This window comes from Macrobrachium nipponense, chromosome 6 (genome assembly GCF_015104395.2).
Source record: "Macrobrachium nipponense isolate FS-2020 chromosome 6, ASM1510439v2, whole genome shotgun sequence".
NCBI classification, from domain to species: Eukaryota; Metazoa; Arthropoda; class Malacostraca; order Decapoda; family Palaemonidae; genus Macrobrachium; species Macrobrachium nipponense.
In genome coordinates, this window is record NC_061108.1 from 27,148,265 (window position 1) to 27,169,892 (window position 21,628).

Genomic DNA, 21,628 nt, shown 5'->3' on the forward strand with positions numbered 1-21,628 from the left:
ATATGATAATGATATTTTTTTGTTTTCATTTCAGATGGTTGCATACTAAACTTCAGGCAATGACAAAAAAAGGAGCCAAAATAAACTTAATCTGAAAACTAAATGTGGTGTGATTTTTTGAAAAAAAAAAATTTTTCCACTTGGGCGCTCACTCTGAACGCCGCCGGGAGACACTTTCGGAAATACCGGCTCAGCCTTTAAGGGTTAAGGCTATAACGCCAGTAAACTTATGCCATCAAAACACAACCGTAGATAAAATTAAGAGAAAAATGCTTTTAATCAAAACTTCAGGTATTGAAAGAACACATTTTACTGTTATTTTCATGCCGATAAAAGATAAGTATCGTAACGGTAAAGTTCGTACTACAATGAAATGAAGTGAAAACAGCGAACGGAATCACGTAATATTTTTACACAATAAACATGCCCACAATGCAATCTGTTAACGAAAAAAATACTTTAGTTCACGAGACGTATTAAATTTATATTTTGACTTTAAAACACGTTGTATAATGACAAATTGCCTTGTCTCATATATGTAGAGTATTTAAATATTTTAAACTAACTAGAAGAAAGACAATTTGCTCCGAATTGAGTTAAATACGGAGAAAAAACTTGTATTCACCATCAGCTGATTTCCAAATCAAAACACTGACTGCTTGTTTAGTATTTTTTATGATACTTAATAATATGAGAAATACATACAATATTATTGGATACTGTAATGTATAACGTTTTTAAAAGAATCGAAAAGATGCATATTCATTGTGTATTTATTTTGTAAATATACGTAGCTGTCAGCAGCCTGACATCACTCAATCAGGTATGCCATGTCGGTCCGAACTGATTCCCATTTTGTGTCCAATTTTTTTTTTTCACTGATATGTCATAGTCAGGATACATTGAAACTCCAAATTTGGCTTTTATTAATAAATCACTAAATAATATGCAGTATACCAGTATATACTGAAGGCTTAGGCTACTGTAGTTTGTAATATAGTAAAATGTGATATTTGTACCACGATATCATCATCATCGTATAGGCGAGGCTAACTTGTTAAATATTCAATTTCTCTTGTACTGAATCATCATGAGCCAATGTGCATTGAACCTAGAGAATTAGAGCTGAAATTAATAATTAGTATGCCATATATGTATAAGAATGCTGTGTAATGTAGGCTAGGCTACCCTATATGTAAAGATGGTACTGATTACCCTAGTGTAGGCTACGCTAGTACAATATTCTTACAGTAAATTAACATGGGCGACTTCCATCCAATCGATTTATGACTGGTTGTTCATAACCAATTGCGGTAGTAAGTTGACTACTACCTGTAATGTAAAAAATATATCAGTCCTATTCTCATTAACGTTCATTGTGACACAACTCTGTTACTTTTTTTTACTATTGTACGAATGGTGAAAGGGATGCAAAAAGGCTGTTTTTATTGGATTGGTTGTTCATAGCAAATCAGCTGTTCTGGCTGTAGGCACTTTCCAAACATGTATATCAGAACTACCAGTACTTTTTGCATTCTCTTTTACTTTTTTTTTAAACTTATTTAGAAGATGGGATAGATTAAAGAGATTAGAGAAAAACCGGGGTTAGACTAACTAAAAAATGAAATAGATAAAGAGGAGTAAAAAGAAGTTAGCCTATTGTTAAATTTTGGTTTCGTAAATTTAACTTGCATGATTTGTGAGATATGTGATAAATTAATTTTTTGAGGGTGATAATTTGGGGGTCACATCATATGCAAGATCGCATGTTATGTGAGCATATACGGTACTTACAATTCCATAAATATATTTATGTTCACACTTAGTTACTAAATATAACATGAATAAAACGATAATTTTTTTCATTCTAAACCCAAGAATGGATATAACCTACTACAGAATTTTCAACTTTCTATCAACACTTAATTATCTTTGAATCTGCTAAGGCAAATCAGCAAGATTTTAAAGCAATTGCATTTAAAATAAAGTGCATGCTCAGCAAGCTAACTCCCTGTTACTGGATGTACTTATAAATGCTCTTCATTGTATTGTGCCAATCACCATCTGAGATGGGGAATGGGAAGGGGAGAAGGGCATTCTGGTACATGATACAAGCATTTGTTTTATTGTAAAGACAATATAAAAAAATAAAAAAATATTGCAAACCTCTTCATTATAATATAGCACACCAATATTTTAGGTGGGAAGATGAAGCAGACTAGCCCAAGAGGGGCAACATTGGGGCAACAATGTTGCCTTAGTCTGTAAGATAGAAAACAGGCTGTCCAGGACAGGACCAAAGTAGCACTTCTGTGCATTGAGATTTGCAACAGACTTCTCCAGATATTGGGCATCACATAACCACTGGGTGTGAAGTAGAAGAAAAGCAAAAAGACAAATTGGCACCAACAAAAGGGCATACAGCAGAGTATGCAAAAATCGTGACTTACAGATGCAGTCAAAGGGAGAAACTATGTGGCTTTCAAAAAGGTCAATGGGGACTGCTTCCAGAGTAGCATTAAAGCATGATGAGACTAACTGGGAGATGAATAGCTGATAAAAAATCTTAAAAGATAAAAGATCCAAAACTTCGTAATTCTAAGGCCGAGACCTCACTGAGCTTACCTTCACCAGTCAATATTCACAACACTGAAAGATGACAACAGGGCAATAATTGTATGAAGTGATAAAGTAAGCTTAGTTAAGCCTTAGGTTAATGCAACTCCTAAGTCCAAGATCTCATACTTAATAAATTTTGCCTAATTTTAACCCCCCTTCACTGCTCTGTGATATTTGTCAATTGTAGATAATAAAATGCATTAGTACTTTACTCTGCAATCTGGTTTTTCTCTTGTCCTTTCCTAGTTTGGATTTGCTTTCTTAACAATATCTTTTATTATATATTCTCTGGGAGACAACTATTGTCAATTTCCTTTTATTCTCCTTTTGTGGCCAGTTTCATTCCTTACTATCATGTGAATAACTTTCTCTTCTTCAATCTATTATCTTCCTTAACTATTAGGTAATATCATTCATGTTCCTGTAAAGTGGTATCGTTACGTTGATGATTGTTTAGCTGTTCTTCCTGTCGGTATTGATGTAAATGATTTACTCTCTAAATTAAATAACCAGGTACCATCGATTAAGTTTACTCTAGAATTAGAAAAAGAACAATTGCCTCTTTCCCTTCTTAGACATTTTGATACATAGAGAACCATTTCAATGTAAATTCAGTATTAATAGGAAACCGACTAACAACATAACTTATTTCATTTCTTCTCAGGCCACCATCTTAATATAAAAATATAATCAATTTTTTCCTCTGTTTTTACGAGCATTGCGAATGTCAGTCCATAATATTTGGATCAAGAAATTGAATACATAAGAAAAATAGGGAAAGATTTATGCTATCCCTTCACACATATATTAGACATTTGTTATAATAAAGCCCACAAAAAGTTTTATACTGTAAATAACACAGAAAGAAAATTCTAAGAACATTTCTCGGTTTGCCTTATTTTAACGGATTTGAAACCATTAAACCATTGTTAAAAGCTTTTAATGTCAACCTTGTTTTTTTCCTATAATAACACACTAAAAAGAATATTAATAAAAAATGGCCCCAGAGAAAGCAACAACATAATATATAAAATTCCATGTATGGATTGTCCCTCATTCTACTCAGACAGTCCAGCAAAGGCTTAGAAGTAAGGCTACGCCAGCATAAATACTCTGTAAAAATAAAACTGGGCAAAAATCTAATGCATTATTCATTCATTTAAGTGAAAAAACAAACTACCAAATTAATTGGATGATAGTTCAGTAATTGCATGGTCAAGAGATGTCTTATCACAAAATCTTTTAGAATCTGCTTTAATACAACTTACTTTTCATTATAATTTCAATGTTAGTCGTGGCCTTTTTTATTTTTAGACCCTTGTATCTGTAACATGTTTAAGAATGACCTCAAAGATATAATTACTGATTTAAATAAAAATCAGTTGCCTTAGAGTTATTAAATTTTGTTGCTATGTATGTCTGTCATGTATTGTGATTATGGTTTTGTTTACCAAGTTCCGAATAGCTGTCACCTATAATCCTTTAATTGTCTGGAAATTGTATCTGAGATGATTGTCTTAAACCTTTAATTGCACCCATTGTTTATGCTTGTTTGGGAAGGTTTCTTATCTTCCAGGTGTGTCGGATTCTAGGTACTAATCCCTTTATAATCCCTATCTGTCAGTTATACAACCTTCTTGTATTGTCTTTCCTCGTATTTATGTCAGTATCTGCTCAGTAAAGGACTTTTAAAGTCGAAAGATCTTGCAGACCTCCTTCGTTAATTTTCCTTCGTGGCATTTATCTTTATATATATATATATATATATATATTTATATATATATATATATAATATATATATATATATATATATATTGTTACATTTATTGACCGTCTCGCTCCCCAGCATTTATTTAATGTATTTTATTGTAGAAAACAGCAGCCATATTCCCCCAAATATCAGCTGATTTTAGGTGGGAAACCAAAGCACACAGCCAGAGATAGGAATTTCCTGTTAGAAGGGGGGGAAAAGGGGGGAAAGACTTCTCAGCCTTAAGGACGTATCCCAAAGGGAAGGGTGCAGGTAGCCGGTACTTATCAGGCCTACGTCTTAAGCTCCTTTTTCCTGTGAACCCTCTGCTGGGCTGTGTATTTTTCGTTTCCAGGATGCCCTGCTTTTGGGGGGTTAAGACTGACCACCAACACCCATGCTGCACACCTGCCTTCGACCTCGGTCAGCTCCAGTCGTGACCTCTTTTTTTGGAAGGATGTCCCAGCCACCGGCCTGCCATTTTAGGCCTAACGCGTTACTGGCGCGCCCAGACCTGAGACAAAGCGAAGACGCATTTCTACAAAGGTCCAATGATCTGGCATCCAGGTATGTCTTGTGAAAACAGCATATTGCCAGTTCCTAACCTCCTAGTGTCGTATTTACTCCCCATTTTCAAAATCCAAACTTCTAACTCAAAATGAACATCCCTTTGTTCCTCTCACTGTCTTGGTGGCCACATGCTTCCCTTGTGTGATCATCCCAGACAAATGAAGTCATTGCATACCTCAGTTAAACACTAGAGTCCTTTGTCCCCACAGTGTTAGAGAAAAACTGAATAATCATAACTTGTGCAAAAGTCCTTTTTTTTATCTTGTCTAATCTGGGATCTTTTCCAGATTTCCTGAGTCACGTGTCCAATACATCTTCGCTCCCACAAGTGATGCTTTACCGCAAGACATATGTACAAATTTTGAAGCCACCTTTTACGGGAACCTCATTTTAGCCAGCTATCCCCTTGTGAGAGATAAAATTGGTCCCCATGTGTGGACAAGTTGCATTTACTCTTTCCCATGGCCAGTTAAACGGCCTCCTGTAAATAAATTTATGTAAAGTAATTAGCCGAGTTTTTGCCGACCTTTTCCTCTTGAGTAAATTAACCCTGTAAATCCCATTAAGGTAAGTTCAAGTAATTTTATTCTGCATTTTCCCTCAACTATTTTCGTTTACGTATTTGAGCCCCTTCAGGCCAGGGCTAAAAACATAACAATATATATATATATATATATATATATATATATATATATATAAAGATAAATGCCACGAAGGAAAAATAAACGAAGGAGTCTGCGAGATCTTTCGACTTAAAAGCCCTTTACTGAAGCAGATACTGACAAAAATACGAGAAAAGACAATACAAGAAGGTTCGTATAAACTGACAGATAGGGATTATAAAGGGATTAGTGCCTAGAATCCGACACACTGGAAGATAAGAAACCTTCCCAAACAAGCATAAACAAAGGGTGCAATTAAAGGTTTAAGACAATCATCTCAGATACAATCTCCAGACAATTAAAAGATTATAGGTGACAACTATAACGGAACCTGGTAAACAAAACCATATTTACAAAACATGACAGACATACATTACAATAAAAAATTTTTAATAACTCTTAGGCAACTGATTTTTATTTAAGTCAGTAATTATATATTTGAGGTCATTCTTAAACATGTTACAGATACAAGGGTCTAAATGAAAAAGGCCACGACTAACATGAAATTACAATGAAAAGTAAGTTGTATTAAAGCAGATTCTAAAGATTTCATGATAAGACATCTCTTTGAGTGCAATTACTGAACTGTCAATCCAATTAATTCAGTGGTTGTTTTCACTTAAATGAATAAATAATGCATTAGATTTTTGCCCAGTTTTTACAGAGTATTTATGCTGGCTTAGCCTTACTTCTAAGCCCTTGCTGGACTGTCCGAGATAGAATGAGGGACAATCCATACATGGAATTTTATATATTATGTTGTTGCTTTCTCTGGGGCCATTTTTTATTAATATTCTTTTTAGTGTGTTATTATAGGAAGAAATAAGGTTGACAATAAAAGCTTTTAACAATGGTTTAATGGTTTCAAATCCGTTAAAATAAGGCAAACTGAGAATGTTCTTAGAATTTCTTGTGTGTGTTATTTTCAGTATAAAACTTTTTGTGGGCTTTATTATAACAAAATGTCTAATATATGTGAAGGATAGCATAAACTTTCCCTATTTTTCTTATGTATTCAATTTCTTGATCCAAATATTGTGGACTGACAATTCGCAATGCTCGTAAAAGAGGAAAATTGATATTTTTACATTAAGATGGTGGCCTGAGAAGAAATGAACATAAGTTAAGTTGTTAGTCGGTTTCCTATAAATACTGAATTTACATTGAAAGGTTCTCTATGTATCAAAATGTCTAAGAAAGGGAGGCAACTTGTCTTTTTCTAATTCTAGTGAACTTAATCGATGGTACCTGGTTATTTAATTTAGAGAGTAAATCATTTACATCAATACCGACAGGAAGAAAGCTAGTAAACAATCATCAAAGTAACGATACCACTTACAGGAATATGAATGATATCAGGCCACATCTTAATATAAAAATATCAATTTTTTCCTCTATGTTTTTACGAGCATTGCGAATTGTCAGTCCACAATATTTGGATCAAGAAATTGAATACATAAGAAAAATAGGGAAAGATTTATGCTATCCTTCACATATATTAGACATTTGTATAATAAAGCCCACAAAAAGTTTTATACTGAAAATAACACACACAAAGAAAATTCTAAGAACATTCTCAGTTTGCCATTATTTTAACGGATTTGAAACCATTAAACCATAAAAGTTAAAAGCTTTTAATGTCAACCTTGTTTCTTCCTATAATAACACACTAAAAAGAATGTTAATAAAAAATGGCCCCAGAGAAAGCAACAACATAATATATAAAATTCCATGTATGGATTGTCCCTCATTCTATCTCGGGACAGTCCAGCAAGGGCTTAGAAGTAAGGCTAGCCAGCATAAATACTCTGTAAAACTGGGCAAAAATCTAATGCATTATTTATTCATTTAAGTGAAAAACAACCACCGAATTAATTGGATTGACAGTTCAGTAATTGCACGGTCAAGAGATGTCTTATCACGAAATCTTTTAGAATCTGCTTTAATACAACTTACTTTTCATTGTAATTTCAATGTTAGTCGTGGCCTTTTTCATTTAGACCCTGTATCTGTAACATGTTTAAGAATGACCTCAAATATATAATTACTGACTTAAATAAAAATCAGTTGCCTTAGAGTTATTAAAAAATTTTTATTGTAATGTATGTCTGTCATGTTTTGTAAATATGGTTTTGTTTACCAGGTTCCGTTATAGTTGTCACCTATAATCCTTTAATTGTCTGGAGATTGTATCTGAGATGATTGTCTTAAACCTTTAATTGCACCCTTTGTTTATGCTTGTTTGGGAAGGTTTCTTATCTTCCAGGTCGTGTCGGATTCTAGGCACTAATCCCTTTATAATCCCTATCTGTCAGTTATACGAACCTTCTTGTATTGTCTTTTCTCGTATTTTTGTCAGTATCTGCTTCAGTAAAGGGCTTTTAAGTCGAAAGATCTCGCAGACTCCTTCGTTTATTTTTCCTTCGTGGCATTTATCTTTATTTATGGATTTATCACGTTCCTAACTTTCGTGATTCTGTTACATATATATATATATATATATATATATATATATATATATATATATATATATATATATATATATATATGATATATATATATATATATATATTATATATATATATATATATATATATGATATAGATATATATATATATATATATATATATATATATAATATATATACAGTACCCGTCAAAAAAACTGTCGTGGTAGCGATTTCGTAAGAAAAAAAAAACATGTTGCGTAAAAGAAAATATTAATTAAAAATCAATGGTTATAATAAAAAATAAAAAAAAAAAAAAAAAAAAATAGGTTAACACTCACCAACTCCTAGCCTAATATTTAATAGGCATTCCCCGATGTTTCCGAACTTCTTTAAGCCTATTGGGGACGGAATCTGCAAGTTTTTTGCAGGAGCTTCTCGTCAAGGTTGTCCCAGATACGTTTCAACTCTGTCTCTAACTTTTCAGTTGTTGTCGTGTCAACGTCCTGTAATTTTCTTTTCATAATCGCCCAAAGATTTTCAATAGGCGAAATATCTGGGGAACTTACCTGGCCAGTCTTGTATAAAATTCAATTCCACAGTCCTTGAACCAATTAATATTTTGTTTCGCAGTAGCGAAGGCGCTCCGTCCTGCTGAAAAATACTTGTTTTACTGAGCTCAAAAGATTCCTCCAAATTCTCGTTCAACAGTGTGTAATACGAGTCCTTATTAACAGTATTGTTACGAGGTAATATTACCAAATTACCTTTACCACCATAACCAAAAACAACCCATACCATTACATAAGACAATTTCACACACGTGGCAAGGTACTTGGGGTCCAGCGGGTCTGATGTCGACTTTCGCCCCACACATTTCTCTTATTGTCGAAACAAAAAAAACTTGCTTCGTCACTCCATAGCACTTGACTCCATTTTTGCCAGAGCCCAGTCTTTGTAAGAACGTGCAAAATTTAGTTGAGTCTTCTTTTGTTTAGTGGTTATCAGCGGCTTCTTACGCGCCTTCACTTTTGAATATTTCAAGTCCTTGCTCAAGCGCCGCTGTATGGTCCTAACAGAAGCTCCTGCCACTATATCTGGATTTGAAACCTTAAGTTTCTCTGGCAGTAAGGGTCGGATTGACTTCAATATCCCTGCCCAGCACTCTAAACCCCTGTGTTACTAATGATACGTGGCCTCCCAGAACTTGTAGAAGCACGAGGTACTTCCTGTCTCCATTGTCGTGGTATTTTTCAAAATGCGCTGCACAGTTCGCTGGTTTACACCAATTTTCTTACTAATTTCGCCAGTTTTATAACCTTCACTGTGTAACTGCACAACTCGTACACGATTTTCAAATGAGGTATACCCTGTAGACATAGTACACTAGCGTACACACACACTTTCACAAGAAAATTCTGGAAGCGTGATCCAAAAAATCAGGCAGGTCACGATCGATGTACTGTTCATAAATCACTTAAGAACACTGACGATAACTTTTGGTTACTTTTCCCACGCTGTGAGTGAGACAAATGACTCGGTTGTGTTGCCAATTAGTCAGTTTCTCCCAGCCGATTTTTTTCCCCATAGATATGGGGGTCGCCTTATTCGCGGCAAAAAAAACTGTCGTTTTGAAACGCGACAATTATTGACGCGCAGTGTATATATATTATACTATAATATATATATATCTATCTATCTATATCCTATCTATCTATCTATCTATATATATATATATATATATATATATATATACACATTATATATATATATACATATATATATATACATATATATATATATATATATATATATATATATATATATATATATATATATATATATATATATATATATATATATATATATATATATATATATATATATATATATAATATATATATAATAATATACATATATATATATATATATATATATATATATATATATATATATATATATATATATATATATATATATAGTATATATATATATATATATATATATATATATATATATATATATATACAGTCAGCGCCCCTCGTGATTTCACACCCTCCCTCGGGAAATCACAGCTGTCGTTTTTGGGAGTAGTCTTGAAATCGAGCGAAAAAATTGACCGGGAGAAATTGATTATATGGCACCTCAAAGCTTCATGTTTCCACTAATCGGGGAAACTCATGATTTATCGATCCAGTTATGACAGTTGCCTTCTGACCTTTGGGGGGGGTGTGGGGGAGTGTCGCACGTCTGAGGGGGCTCTATAGAGATCGCTATTTCGCCCGAGTTATTTTTTTGTAACCATGCCTGGGGGCCATACTAGTCGTGATAACATAATAAGAATCATTGAGTGTTATAAGATAGGCCTTAGTTCAAGTGAAATAAGTGCTCAAGTGAATGTACAGAAGCGTTACAGTGTGTAATATTGCCAAATACAAAGCAGGTGGGGAGAAGGAAATTCCTGTACACAAACATGGTGGTGGTGTTCCCAAGAAGCAGTCCCCACGTACCTTACGTTTCATTAAAAATGAACTTGAAGCTAATCCCACGTTAACAAGCTACAACAGTTGAAGGAAAACCACCCAGAAGTGGCTTGGTGAAACGAGTGTTAGGGACACTTCAGAAACGTATTAGTGGAGATTTAGGATTTAAGAAAGTGAAAGCAAAGAAGAAACCAACTTGTCACAGAGAAACAAAGGAAGGCAAGGGTTGCTTTTTGTAAGAAGGTTAGGGAGTGGCCGCTAGAGAGGGTACGAAAGATCCTTTTCACAGACGAGGCTACATTCTACATTTCTGACCCCGCAGGGCAAAAGGTCTGGGTCAAGAAGGGTGGCGATCCGTATCACCCCAAAAGAATCCAACTGCTAAGACAGTCAAGTACCCCCGCTTCTTTGATGGTCTGGGGTGCATTTGGATACGGTGGTGTTGCTGATCTTGTTGTTTTACCAAAGGGACAAACTGTGAATGCCAACGTGTATTACGAGATCCTGAACTTGTACTTGCCCGACGCTTTTGAGAAGGACTGGCACTGAAATCTGCAACAAGACGGTGCCCCTTGCCACACTGCAAAAATTATTAAGCAGTGGTTGGGGGATTGTGATGTTAAATACATAAAATGACTGGCCTGGCAACTCCCCTGACTTATCACCCATTGAAAATCTTTGGGCCATAATAAAAGCCCAACTTCGGAACAAGGACACATCAACAGTGCCAAAACTGAGGAGGCCCTGAAGGAGTGCTGGGCTGCCCTTGACCCCAAATCTGCCGTAACCTCATTGATAGCATACCAAATAGGGTCACAGAAGTTATCAAGAGGAAAGGACTACCTTGCAAATACTAGAAGAGTAATTGGTGAGTGTTCACATAAAGTTTTAATGCATTTTTTTGTCAGGATAGGTTTTTTCATATTGCAATGCAGGGGTGTGAAATCACGAGGGGCGCTGACTGTATATATATATATATATATAATATATATATATATATATATATATATATAGATATATAGTATCATATATCTATATATATCTATATCTATATCAATATATATATCTTAGATCTATATATATATATATATCTATATATATATATAGATATATATATATATATATATAATATATATATTTATATATATATATATATATATACATATATATATATATATATATATATATAGATATATATATATATATATATATATATATATACTATATATATATACTATATATACATATATATATAGATATATATCTATATATATATATATACATATATACATATATATATATATAATATATATATATATATATATATATATATATATATCTATATATATATACATTTATATATATACATATAAATATACTATATATATATATATATATACACACACACACACACACACATATATATATATATATAATATATATATATATTATATATATATATATATATATATATATATTACATATGTATAATCTAACATTCTAGTAATATTCAATCATTTACCTTCATTTTGAAACAAACAGGAAGTCTCTAGCACAATATTTTGATTTATGGAGAATTTTTGAAAAAAACTTTTTCCTTCCTTATGACAAAGTGACTCGAGAATTTTGGAGCTTTGTGGCAGAGGGCACGCGGAATCTCCGCCACAAAGCTCCGAAATACTAGAGTCACTTTGTCTTAATATTTGCACCATTTCATTCTAGCCCTTATATGGAGTTCTAAACATGAAAATGTGCACAATTTTATGTAGAATACAACAAAAAATAATTCCTGGTCGTAGCTTTTATCATTTTTGAAATATTTGCCTATAAATCACGATAAATAGAAAAAATTCAATGTTCGGTCAACTTTGACTCGACCGAAATGGTCGAATAACGTGACTGTAAGCTAAAACTCTTAGAGTCTAGTAATATTCAGTCATTTACCTTCATTTTGAAGCAAATCAGAAGTCTCTTGCATAGTATTTCGATTTATGGTGAATTTAAAAAAAAAACTTTTTCCTTCCCTCCGTGAGCAGAATCTCTGAAATGCTTGAGCCACATTGTTGTAATATTTGCACCGTTTTATATTAGCAGTTATATAGATATCTCTATATGAAAATGTGCGCAATTTTATTTAGAATACAACAACAAATAATTCATTGTCGTAGCTTTTATTATTTTTGAAATATTTGCATATAAACCACGATAAATAGAAAAAATTTGATGTTCGGTCAACTTTGACTCGTCCAAAATGGTCGAAAAACGCGATTATAAGCTAAAACTCTTAGAGTCTAGTAATATTCAATCATTTACCTTCATTTTGAAAAAAATTGGAAGTCTCTAGCACAGTATTTTGATTTATGGTGAATATTTGAAAAAAAAAAAAACTTTTTCCTTCCCTCCACGCGCGGAATCTCTGCCGCAAATCTCCGAATTGCTTGGGCCACATTGTCGTAATATTTGCACCATTTGATATTAGTCATTATATAGAGTTCTATATATGAAAATGTGCAAAATTTTATGTAGAATACAACAAAAAATAATTCATGGTCATAGCTTTTATCATTTTTGAAATATTTATGTATAAATCACGATGAATAGAAAAATCTGACGTTCAGTCAACTTTGACTATCAAAATTGTCGAAAAAACACGATTGTAAGCTAAAACTCTTACAGTCTACTAATATTCATTCATTTACCTTCATTTTGAAACAAATTGGAAGTCTCGAGCACAGTATTTCGATTTATGGTGAATTTTTTTAAAAACTTTTTCCTTCCCTCCACTCGCGGAATCTCCGCCGCAAATCTCAGAAATGCTTGAGCGACATTGTCGTAATATTTGCACCATTTCATATTAGCCATTTATATATAGTTTTATATTTGAAAATGTGCGCAATTTTATGTAAATTACAACAAAAAATAATTCATGGTTGTAGCTTTTATTATTTTTGAAATATTTGCATATAAATCGCGATATAGAAAAAATCAACGTTCTGTCAACTTTGACTCGACCGAAATGGTTGAAAAACGCAATTGTAAGCTAAAACCCTTACAGTTTAGTAATATTCATTCATTTATCTTCATTTTGAAACAAATTGGAAGTCTCTAGCACAATATTTAGATTTATGGTGACTTTAAAAAAAAAACTTTTTCCTTTTCTCCACTCGCGGAATCTCCGAAATGCTTGAGTCACATTGTCGTAATATTTGCTCCATTTCATATTAGCCGTTACATAGAGTTTTATATATGTAAATGTGCGCAATTTCATGTAGAATACAGAAAAAAATAATTCATGGTTGTAGCTTTTATCATTTTTGAAATATTTGCATATAAATAACGATAAATAAAAAATTCGTTATTTGGTCAACTTTAACTCGGCCAAAATGGTCAAAAAATGCAATTTTAAGCTAAAACTCTTACAGGCTAGTAATATTCAATCAATTACCTTCATTTTGAAAGAAACAGGAAGTCTCTAGCACAATATTTAGATTTATGGTGAATTTTATAAAAAACTTTTTACGTCCGCACATTACGAATTCATGCATCATTTTGTAATAATATTTTCTCTGTGTTGCTTTGATCGTTTTACAATTTGTTATATACCAAAATTATTGCAATTAAGTGTACAATACAAAAAAAATTAACTCATTAGCTTTAACCGTTTTGCTCACAGCGCGATTTGTATACAATTATATATGAAATTTTTTTTGTACTGTCATATATTCCAATATTTATACATGATAATGATATTTTTTTCATTTCTGATGGTTGCATACTAAACTTCAGGCAACGACAAAAAAAAATAACCCAAAAATGAACTCTTAATCTTGAAAACTAAGCGTGCTGTGATTAAAAAAAAAAAAAAAAAAAAAAAAAAAAAAAAAAAAAAAAACTTTTTTTGTTTTTTTTTCCACTTCGGCGCTCACTCCCTAACCCCACCAGCATACGGGAGACGATTTCTGAAATACCGCTTAGGCGTTTAAGGGTTAATAGGATACTCTCATACTTGAGGAAGGTGTGAGAATCCTGAACTGGCCGGGGGTTTGGCACACCTGATCATCCTTCTTGGAAATGAGATTGCTAAAGAGGACCTAAGCCTTTGAGATGTTAGTTATCTAGATATCTAACACTCAGTTTACTGGGTTTCAATACAATGAAGCATGACCAGATTCTCTCCATTTATGGAAGTCCAAAAGAACTATATCTGTTCAGGCAACAAAACATGTCGCCACAAGAAATGGGTTTGCCACCATTCTTCACTCCCCTTGCTGGAGAGAGGAGTTTAGCTACCGAGAAGCATATTTGCATGTTGCATGGAACATGAAAAGTGCTGTAACAGTATAGCTGCAACGTTCACGTGCATCAAGCCAGTTCCAGCGTATGACATGTCCATTCTTAAAACTGTCGGCAGAAATGAAGAAATGAGAAAAGGGAAAAAAACAAGGCCAGTCAACTACCTCATTCCCTACTCCATAAAATGATCTTAGGCAAAATGCAAACTGTCCCGCCAGGGGCACTGGATGAATCACACTTGTTGAACAGCCACCACTGGACCCTAGGAAAAAGTGTCCAAGGGCCTGTGGGCAACGTTCATTTTTGCAGAAGAAATTGAAAGTGGTTTAAGGTGGTCATGAACCTGCATTCACAACTTATGAACAGGTAAGTACTTCAAAATGATTGATACACAGGCTTGAAGGAGGTTGAGTGAGAAAACGCAGAACCAAAATAAGGTACCATACTCAGTACCAGAGAAGGTCCCAAGTAGAAGTTTTGAGTTTCCAAGGTGCACAAGGCTGCTCCAAGCTCTTGAACCACATCGAGGATTCAGAGGGGGAAGAGAGGTCTGCACCCTTCAGATAAACCAAACACGAGTAAGACCTGTAGCACCTAGCCATTATCAAGAGAAGGAACTTCCTCTGTTCTGTAAAACATTCAGAAGATACTGTACACTGAACAAGAGCTCGGAGTGGAGAGAAACAGTTTAGATGTCGCCAATCACAGCAGCATATACCGCATCCCCCTATATATGGCTGACGAAGATCGTTCTAAGTAATAGTCTTACACGTGAGTCGCTGTTTTGCAGGAAAGGTGTCTCGTAAGAGATACTGGATAGACTCTTTACAGTGCTTCCCAACTTTTACGCAGTATTAGGTTTCAGAACCTGCTGTGGAAATGCAGAAATCCCCCCTATAAATGCTTATAACTCCCAAATACCCAGTACCTCATAAACTAAAATGCCTATAGCTGTCTATTCTAACATTTCTTACTAAAACAATTTAATATTTCAAACAAAAATACGCCACAAACCATCATACCAAAATCCAAAGACATCTTAGATTAGTATATCCTTTTACAACTATTAGTCTTAAGTATATATGGCCCCCTAAGATGCTTATAACAATGATTTACTAATTTCAAAATACTAACATTAATCTAAACAGCAAAATATCTATAAAATGTTCAATATAATTTAATAAATCTGTCTTACTGAACATTTGACAACTAATCAAGTCACCCCTCTACTGTATACATAAACAGTTTTCTCTCATAGCATTTTAGTTGAAGTATTAATCATTTTAAAATTATCACCAAGTTTTTTCAATAAAAATACTATTTATTCACTAATTACTCTATTTCTTCATAATGTGTAAGTCACTAAATATACTGATTTTTATGATAAAAATGATTAACAGCATACTTATTATGTAGTTAATTATCTATTAAGCTCACTCTAGGTTGGGCCTCGGGTTGAGCATACTAGGTGTACGATTTTCTCTGGGATGTAATAATATTACTGCATAGTTTTTTATGATAAAGCACATTGTACAACATTTAAAATATTTGCTAATTATTTTCCTTTTATTTTCCAGTCTGCTTTTACTGGAAAATAACATGAAAATTAGCGAATATATTTTAAATATAGTACAATATGCTCTATCACCCAGACACCTATTATGCTCAGTACGGGGCCCAACATGAAACGAGTTTAATAAATGCATAACTACATTTCAAGTCACATACACAATATGAAAAAATACAGTAATTAGTAAATAAATAGTGCAGCTCTACAAAATAAGCAAATTAGTGATAATTTTAGAGATATGGTCTGTTGCCCATGGAAAAGTGAATAATGTGTTCCACAAAAATCTGCGACAAATTGGACCGCAAAATGTGAAACTCGTAAAACCAGGGGGCCACTGTACATGAGATACAGTTCCTAGTGATTAGAGGCATCTCTCCACAAGAAACTGGCAAAGGTTGTGCAAGGGAGGAATCTCTCTTGACTACCCTTGAGGTTAAGGAGCTACTTGACATAGTAGCCGCCATTAAATCCCCCCCTGAATTGTTCATGAACTCGTGAGCCTCCTCCTAAGGTTGGGGTGCTCATATTGAAGAGCTCCTGGCTTTTGGGGGCTTGGAGTGTACAGGACAACCGAGTCCACATCAGAGGGTTGGAGTCGAGTGCAACTTCATCAGACTTAGAATATTTGAGGAAAGTAGGTGTGGAACTCCATCATTCTGCTCCCAGAGAATTCCCAGCAGGCATAAAGGGGTTGTCTTCTCTGATGAACAATTCTGGGCCCATGAAAAGAACACCCCTATTTTCTTGTCGAAGAGATGTGGTCTAACACAGGTCTTTCCAAACAGACAAAACACACACTAGGATAACTTAGGAGGATTTTCTATGACAAAATCCTCAGCACAGATACATTCTAAATATCCTACTGTTAACTTGTGCATTGTCAAAGTAACTGCACTGTAAACAGGGAAGTCCTTGAGCTGCCCAGGAAACGTGCATCTCCAACAGACATATCCTATGAGGTGATCCCTCATGATGACATATGATCAGTATGCTACTCATTGGAGGAGAGGTTCTATAATGATAAACCCAGAGCCATTCCTACAAATTTGCCACACCACAATTATTTTTAAGCTATAATTTGACAAAATGAAAAAAAAAAAAAAAATTTTTTTGAATATATTTTTTACATAAAAAAATCCATTAAAAGAAAGCATTGGTTTATGGCTGGTGAAGGAATCATAATAATCTTACCTTTTTGGAAGAGGAGCACAGGAAGCAAAGGTGTAACGTGCCATCAAATCTACGCAGGTTTCACGTAAATCATTATGAAATTGTATCATATCAATGTCCCCTTTTCCTCGACCCTGTTAAAACATCAACAGTACATGATTTACAAGATCAGGAAACCCGCAGTTTAGTGATATCAGCAATAAACTATCATTTCACACAATATACTAATTTGTTCCATTTACTTCAGAAACAACCTTTAACATACATTAAACAAAATAAAAAATTCAGAGTACAGTATACACAAAATCAAGCAAAACCAAGTGCATTAAATCTCAACAAATCTGTGCAGTTCACCAACAAAATACTTTACCCAAAAATCAGACAATGCCTACTAAAATTACAACTCTTAATATCATGTACAATTATGCAATTCTACCATATTTTTTGTTAATCATCCGTATCAATTAACCCACATGTTAATGATCTACTTCCTTTACACCATTAATTTTCATTGTAAAACACCACTAAACAATGGCAAAATTTAAATCATATTTAAATTCCATGAAGTATATATTAACTTGCATTTCCCATTATTGGGCTAGAATACTATCCCTTAAGCAAAGGAACAATGAGTTAGGAAATTTTATGGTATAATCACAACCAGCTGCTTGCACCAAAAATGGCTACCTCAGCAATAAAAATTAAGTCAGTTTGGGGAAGGGAAAAGCAATAATGACAGATCCAGTTGCACACATGACAAAATATTTTTTGATAAAAAGTCAGCAGATATTTAGAAAATTCTTTTTGAAAACTGCTGCCATGAAAGTGGTTGCTAGAAAGAATATGAAATTAGGAGTAACCTCTCAGGTCATATAGTAGTTCCCTTAAAAGACAGTCATATACATTGGCAAAAATCCATTTCTGTCCATTTCTTGACAAGGGAATTATTTTTTTATATAAGACCAGCCAGCCTCAAGGGAAAACCCTTTGTAGTTCTACCCACACTACTTTTGGATGTGATCCAATTCGTAACTCTGCATTAGAGACACTAGCTTGTCAACAAAACAGACTTAAAACTTGGCCTTCTTTGCAACAGCAATGAAATTAACTTCCCCTTCTTACTAGTTCAAAGCTGGTAGTCAAGTGACTATGAAGGCCTTACTTGAATGGATGGGTAGTATGCATGAGCCTTTCATTTGTCCAGTATCTGTAAAAATTTCCTCCATTAAGTGATGAGGGTGTCCAAAGGCACTCTTTCAATCAGAAACATCTAGCAATTGTAAATAAAATGGGTTTTGGACAATATATGAACCACATTTTATTTGTGAAGCTAACCATTGCAGCATTAATGGTTAGGCTCTTACACTAACAATTTAATGAACCAACAAGTCCAAATACAGCAACTCAGTGGGTGCTACATGCTATCATGTCAGCTTCCGAGTGCTCAGTCCCCCATGACAATTAGTCAAGCGTAGAAAACAGCAAAAACAACAGCCATATTAGAAGGGAATGACTTGCAGCATGAGGGCAATTAGTATCAATACAAAGGGAATAGTAAGGGTAAACAGACCTACAAAAGCAGGTACTGAAGATGTCTGGAAGCAGAAAAGAAATTTCCTAAAAGGTAAAAAACCAGTGTGGTCTACTGGTGAAAAGTAAGGATGACAAAAAAATAAATAAATAGATAAATAAATCAAATAAATAAATAAAAAAAAAAGGCTACCAAGAACTAAACTACAGCAAAGAAGACAAAGTTTTCAAACTATCATACATTGCAACAAACAAACCACAGTCAAGTTCCTATCATCTGAATACCTGGGGACTTAAAAAGAGGGAAGAAACAACAGAACTTGGGATTACCTTGAATAGTATGTAAAATGTTTATTTTTTCAAGCAAATTTATAACTTGGCTAAAAAAATATGGAGTAATTTTTTCTGATTGATATATACTATAGTTAGAATAAGGCATTAGGCACAAGGTATACTAATAAATCTCAATACACATCAAAGCCTATCATAAGCTAGTCTAAGTAATGTACATACTTGTATCGCCTCTGTGTTTGTGGAATATTACAGTAGACCACCCTTATTTGTTAGGGATGGGTCCTAGACCCCCAGTTAATAGCTAAACCTGTGAAGGCTTGAAAACCCTCTAAAAACGCTTAGAATGGCCTATTTTGATAGTAAAAAAAAAAAAAAAAAAAAAAAAAAACTTAAACCTGAGTTTTTTAAGTTTCATCACATACATAAAATAGATTTAGTCATGAAAATATGAAAATACAGTAACTTGTGAATATTTCTCAATGAAAAATACCACAAATAGGCAAATTTTTCACAAATAATGGGTATATATGGTCTGTAGAAAAATCCGCAAATAGGCGAGTCCTCGAATCGTGAGTCCATGAATAGTGGAGGTTGACTGTGTACTCAACAAACAGACTATATCTTTATTCAATTAACTATATGCATTATGTACTTGGAAGGAAATTATATAAATATTGTACTTCATGATGCACCTAAACTGGTTAAAATAATCCTAGCCTAGTATGTATTGTACATACAGAATCTACTGGCGGATTTAAGCTTCGAAAAGAATGTGACAACGGCTAACAGACATTGCATTAGTCACATGGCTATTTGACAAATTACAAGTACCTTCTGACTTGGTGTTAGCATCAAGTCTTAATGTCTTGAATAGTCATTAAACTAAGGCAGTAAAGCATAAGTTATGATGGCTACTAAATATATTTGAAAGCTTTGCCTAATTTTAGAAGATAGAGAGAGAAACTCTACATATAACTCTTAATGCAACTTTCACTACGTTTCTACTGTGCAAGCACAGAAATGGTAGACAGTTGGCATGCTCTGTGGCAATATTCTCAACAAGGAAGTTTGAAAATAGTACAGTATAGAACAATTTCATAATTTATTACATTTCCAGTTACTAGAGAGTTTTGAATAACAGAAAATTCAATAAATTGCATTTCAATATAAAAGAACACTAATAACCTATAAGACTATACCAAATTAATATAAATCATAGCCCCCAAGGACAGCAACAAAATTTATATTTTTATAATAAAATAAGGTTTTGCATATACTTAATCAGTAATTACATAGCTAAGAGCTTCCCACCTATGGCAGACTAAAATTTGAAAATTTGCGGTAGCGCTAGTTCCAGTTCACATGTAGTTAAAACTCCCCATCCACTAATGGGGATGAGAGAGAGAACAACCTGACAGAGCTTCAATTTCTTTTGTGCTCTTATATTCCTGCAAGGGGAGGCAGGTGGGTTCCGATCATGTAATTACTGTTTAAGTACAGTATATACAAAAACTTTTATTATAAAAATATAATTTTTGTATAAGCAACTTACCCAGTGAAATTACATAGCTCATTCCGCATTGAAAGGAGGTGGGATCCATGGACATATTCTATCTCAAGGCATTAATGGATAATGAACTGAAATAATAAAAAATGCTTGTTGTTTTCTTACCTGCAGTGCTCCACTTGCCCTGTAGATAGCGTGGCTGTATAGCCCAGAGTCGCCTCTACACGAGCAGGAGCTTTGGAGCAAGGGAAGCACACCCATGGCTTGCAAAGCTACAAAAGATGCCCTAGCCATGGGCAAAGACCAGAATCAAAACAGAAAACCGTGACTACACCATAACCACTAAAAAGGAACTGGTGGGCACTAGCCACAATGTGCATCCAGGCTTTCCTAAAAACATGATACCTTACATGAAGGCAAGAGAAGCAAAGGGAAATTAGATTCCCTATGCCTCCTCTCCCAACACTGTAGGGATGGGGGGTAGTTTGTGAAAAAAAAAAATTTATTTTTATCATAACTAGATGCTCTGTTGCAGTAGTCTCTCCTACAACTTACTCCTTATTATATTTACTTTAATACACTTTGGGCAGGCTGCCACCAGCTGTGGTGTTTGTAACACGGCAGCAAACCAAAAAACCATTTACACACATACCAAGTACATTTGCATTTACGGTCGCTGGTTCTATGGAGGCAGATGGGTCATGATCTATCACATAGGTTTATACTATTACATA

General features: G+C 33.9%; 1 protein-coding gene across 1 annotated transcript in view; it reads right to left on the reverse strand.

Annotated features, from left to right (window-relative positions):
• The window catches only part of LOC135216470 (tuberin-like), a 299,405-nt gene that overhangs the window by 217,843 nt on the left and 59,934 nt on the right, over positions 1-21,628 (reverse strand). The window contains exon 11 of the mRNA XM_064251839.1: positions 17,585-17,697. Within this exon, the coding sequence (XP_064107909.1) occupies positions 17,585-17,697 (113 nt within the window). The remainder of the gene's footprint in view (positions 1-17,584; positions 17,698-21,628) is intronic.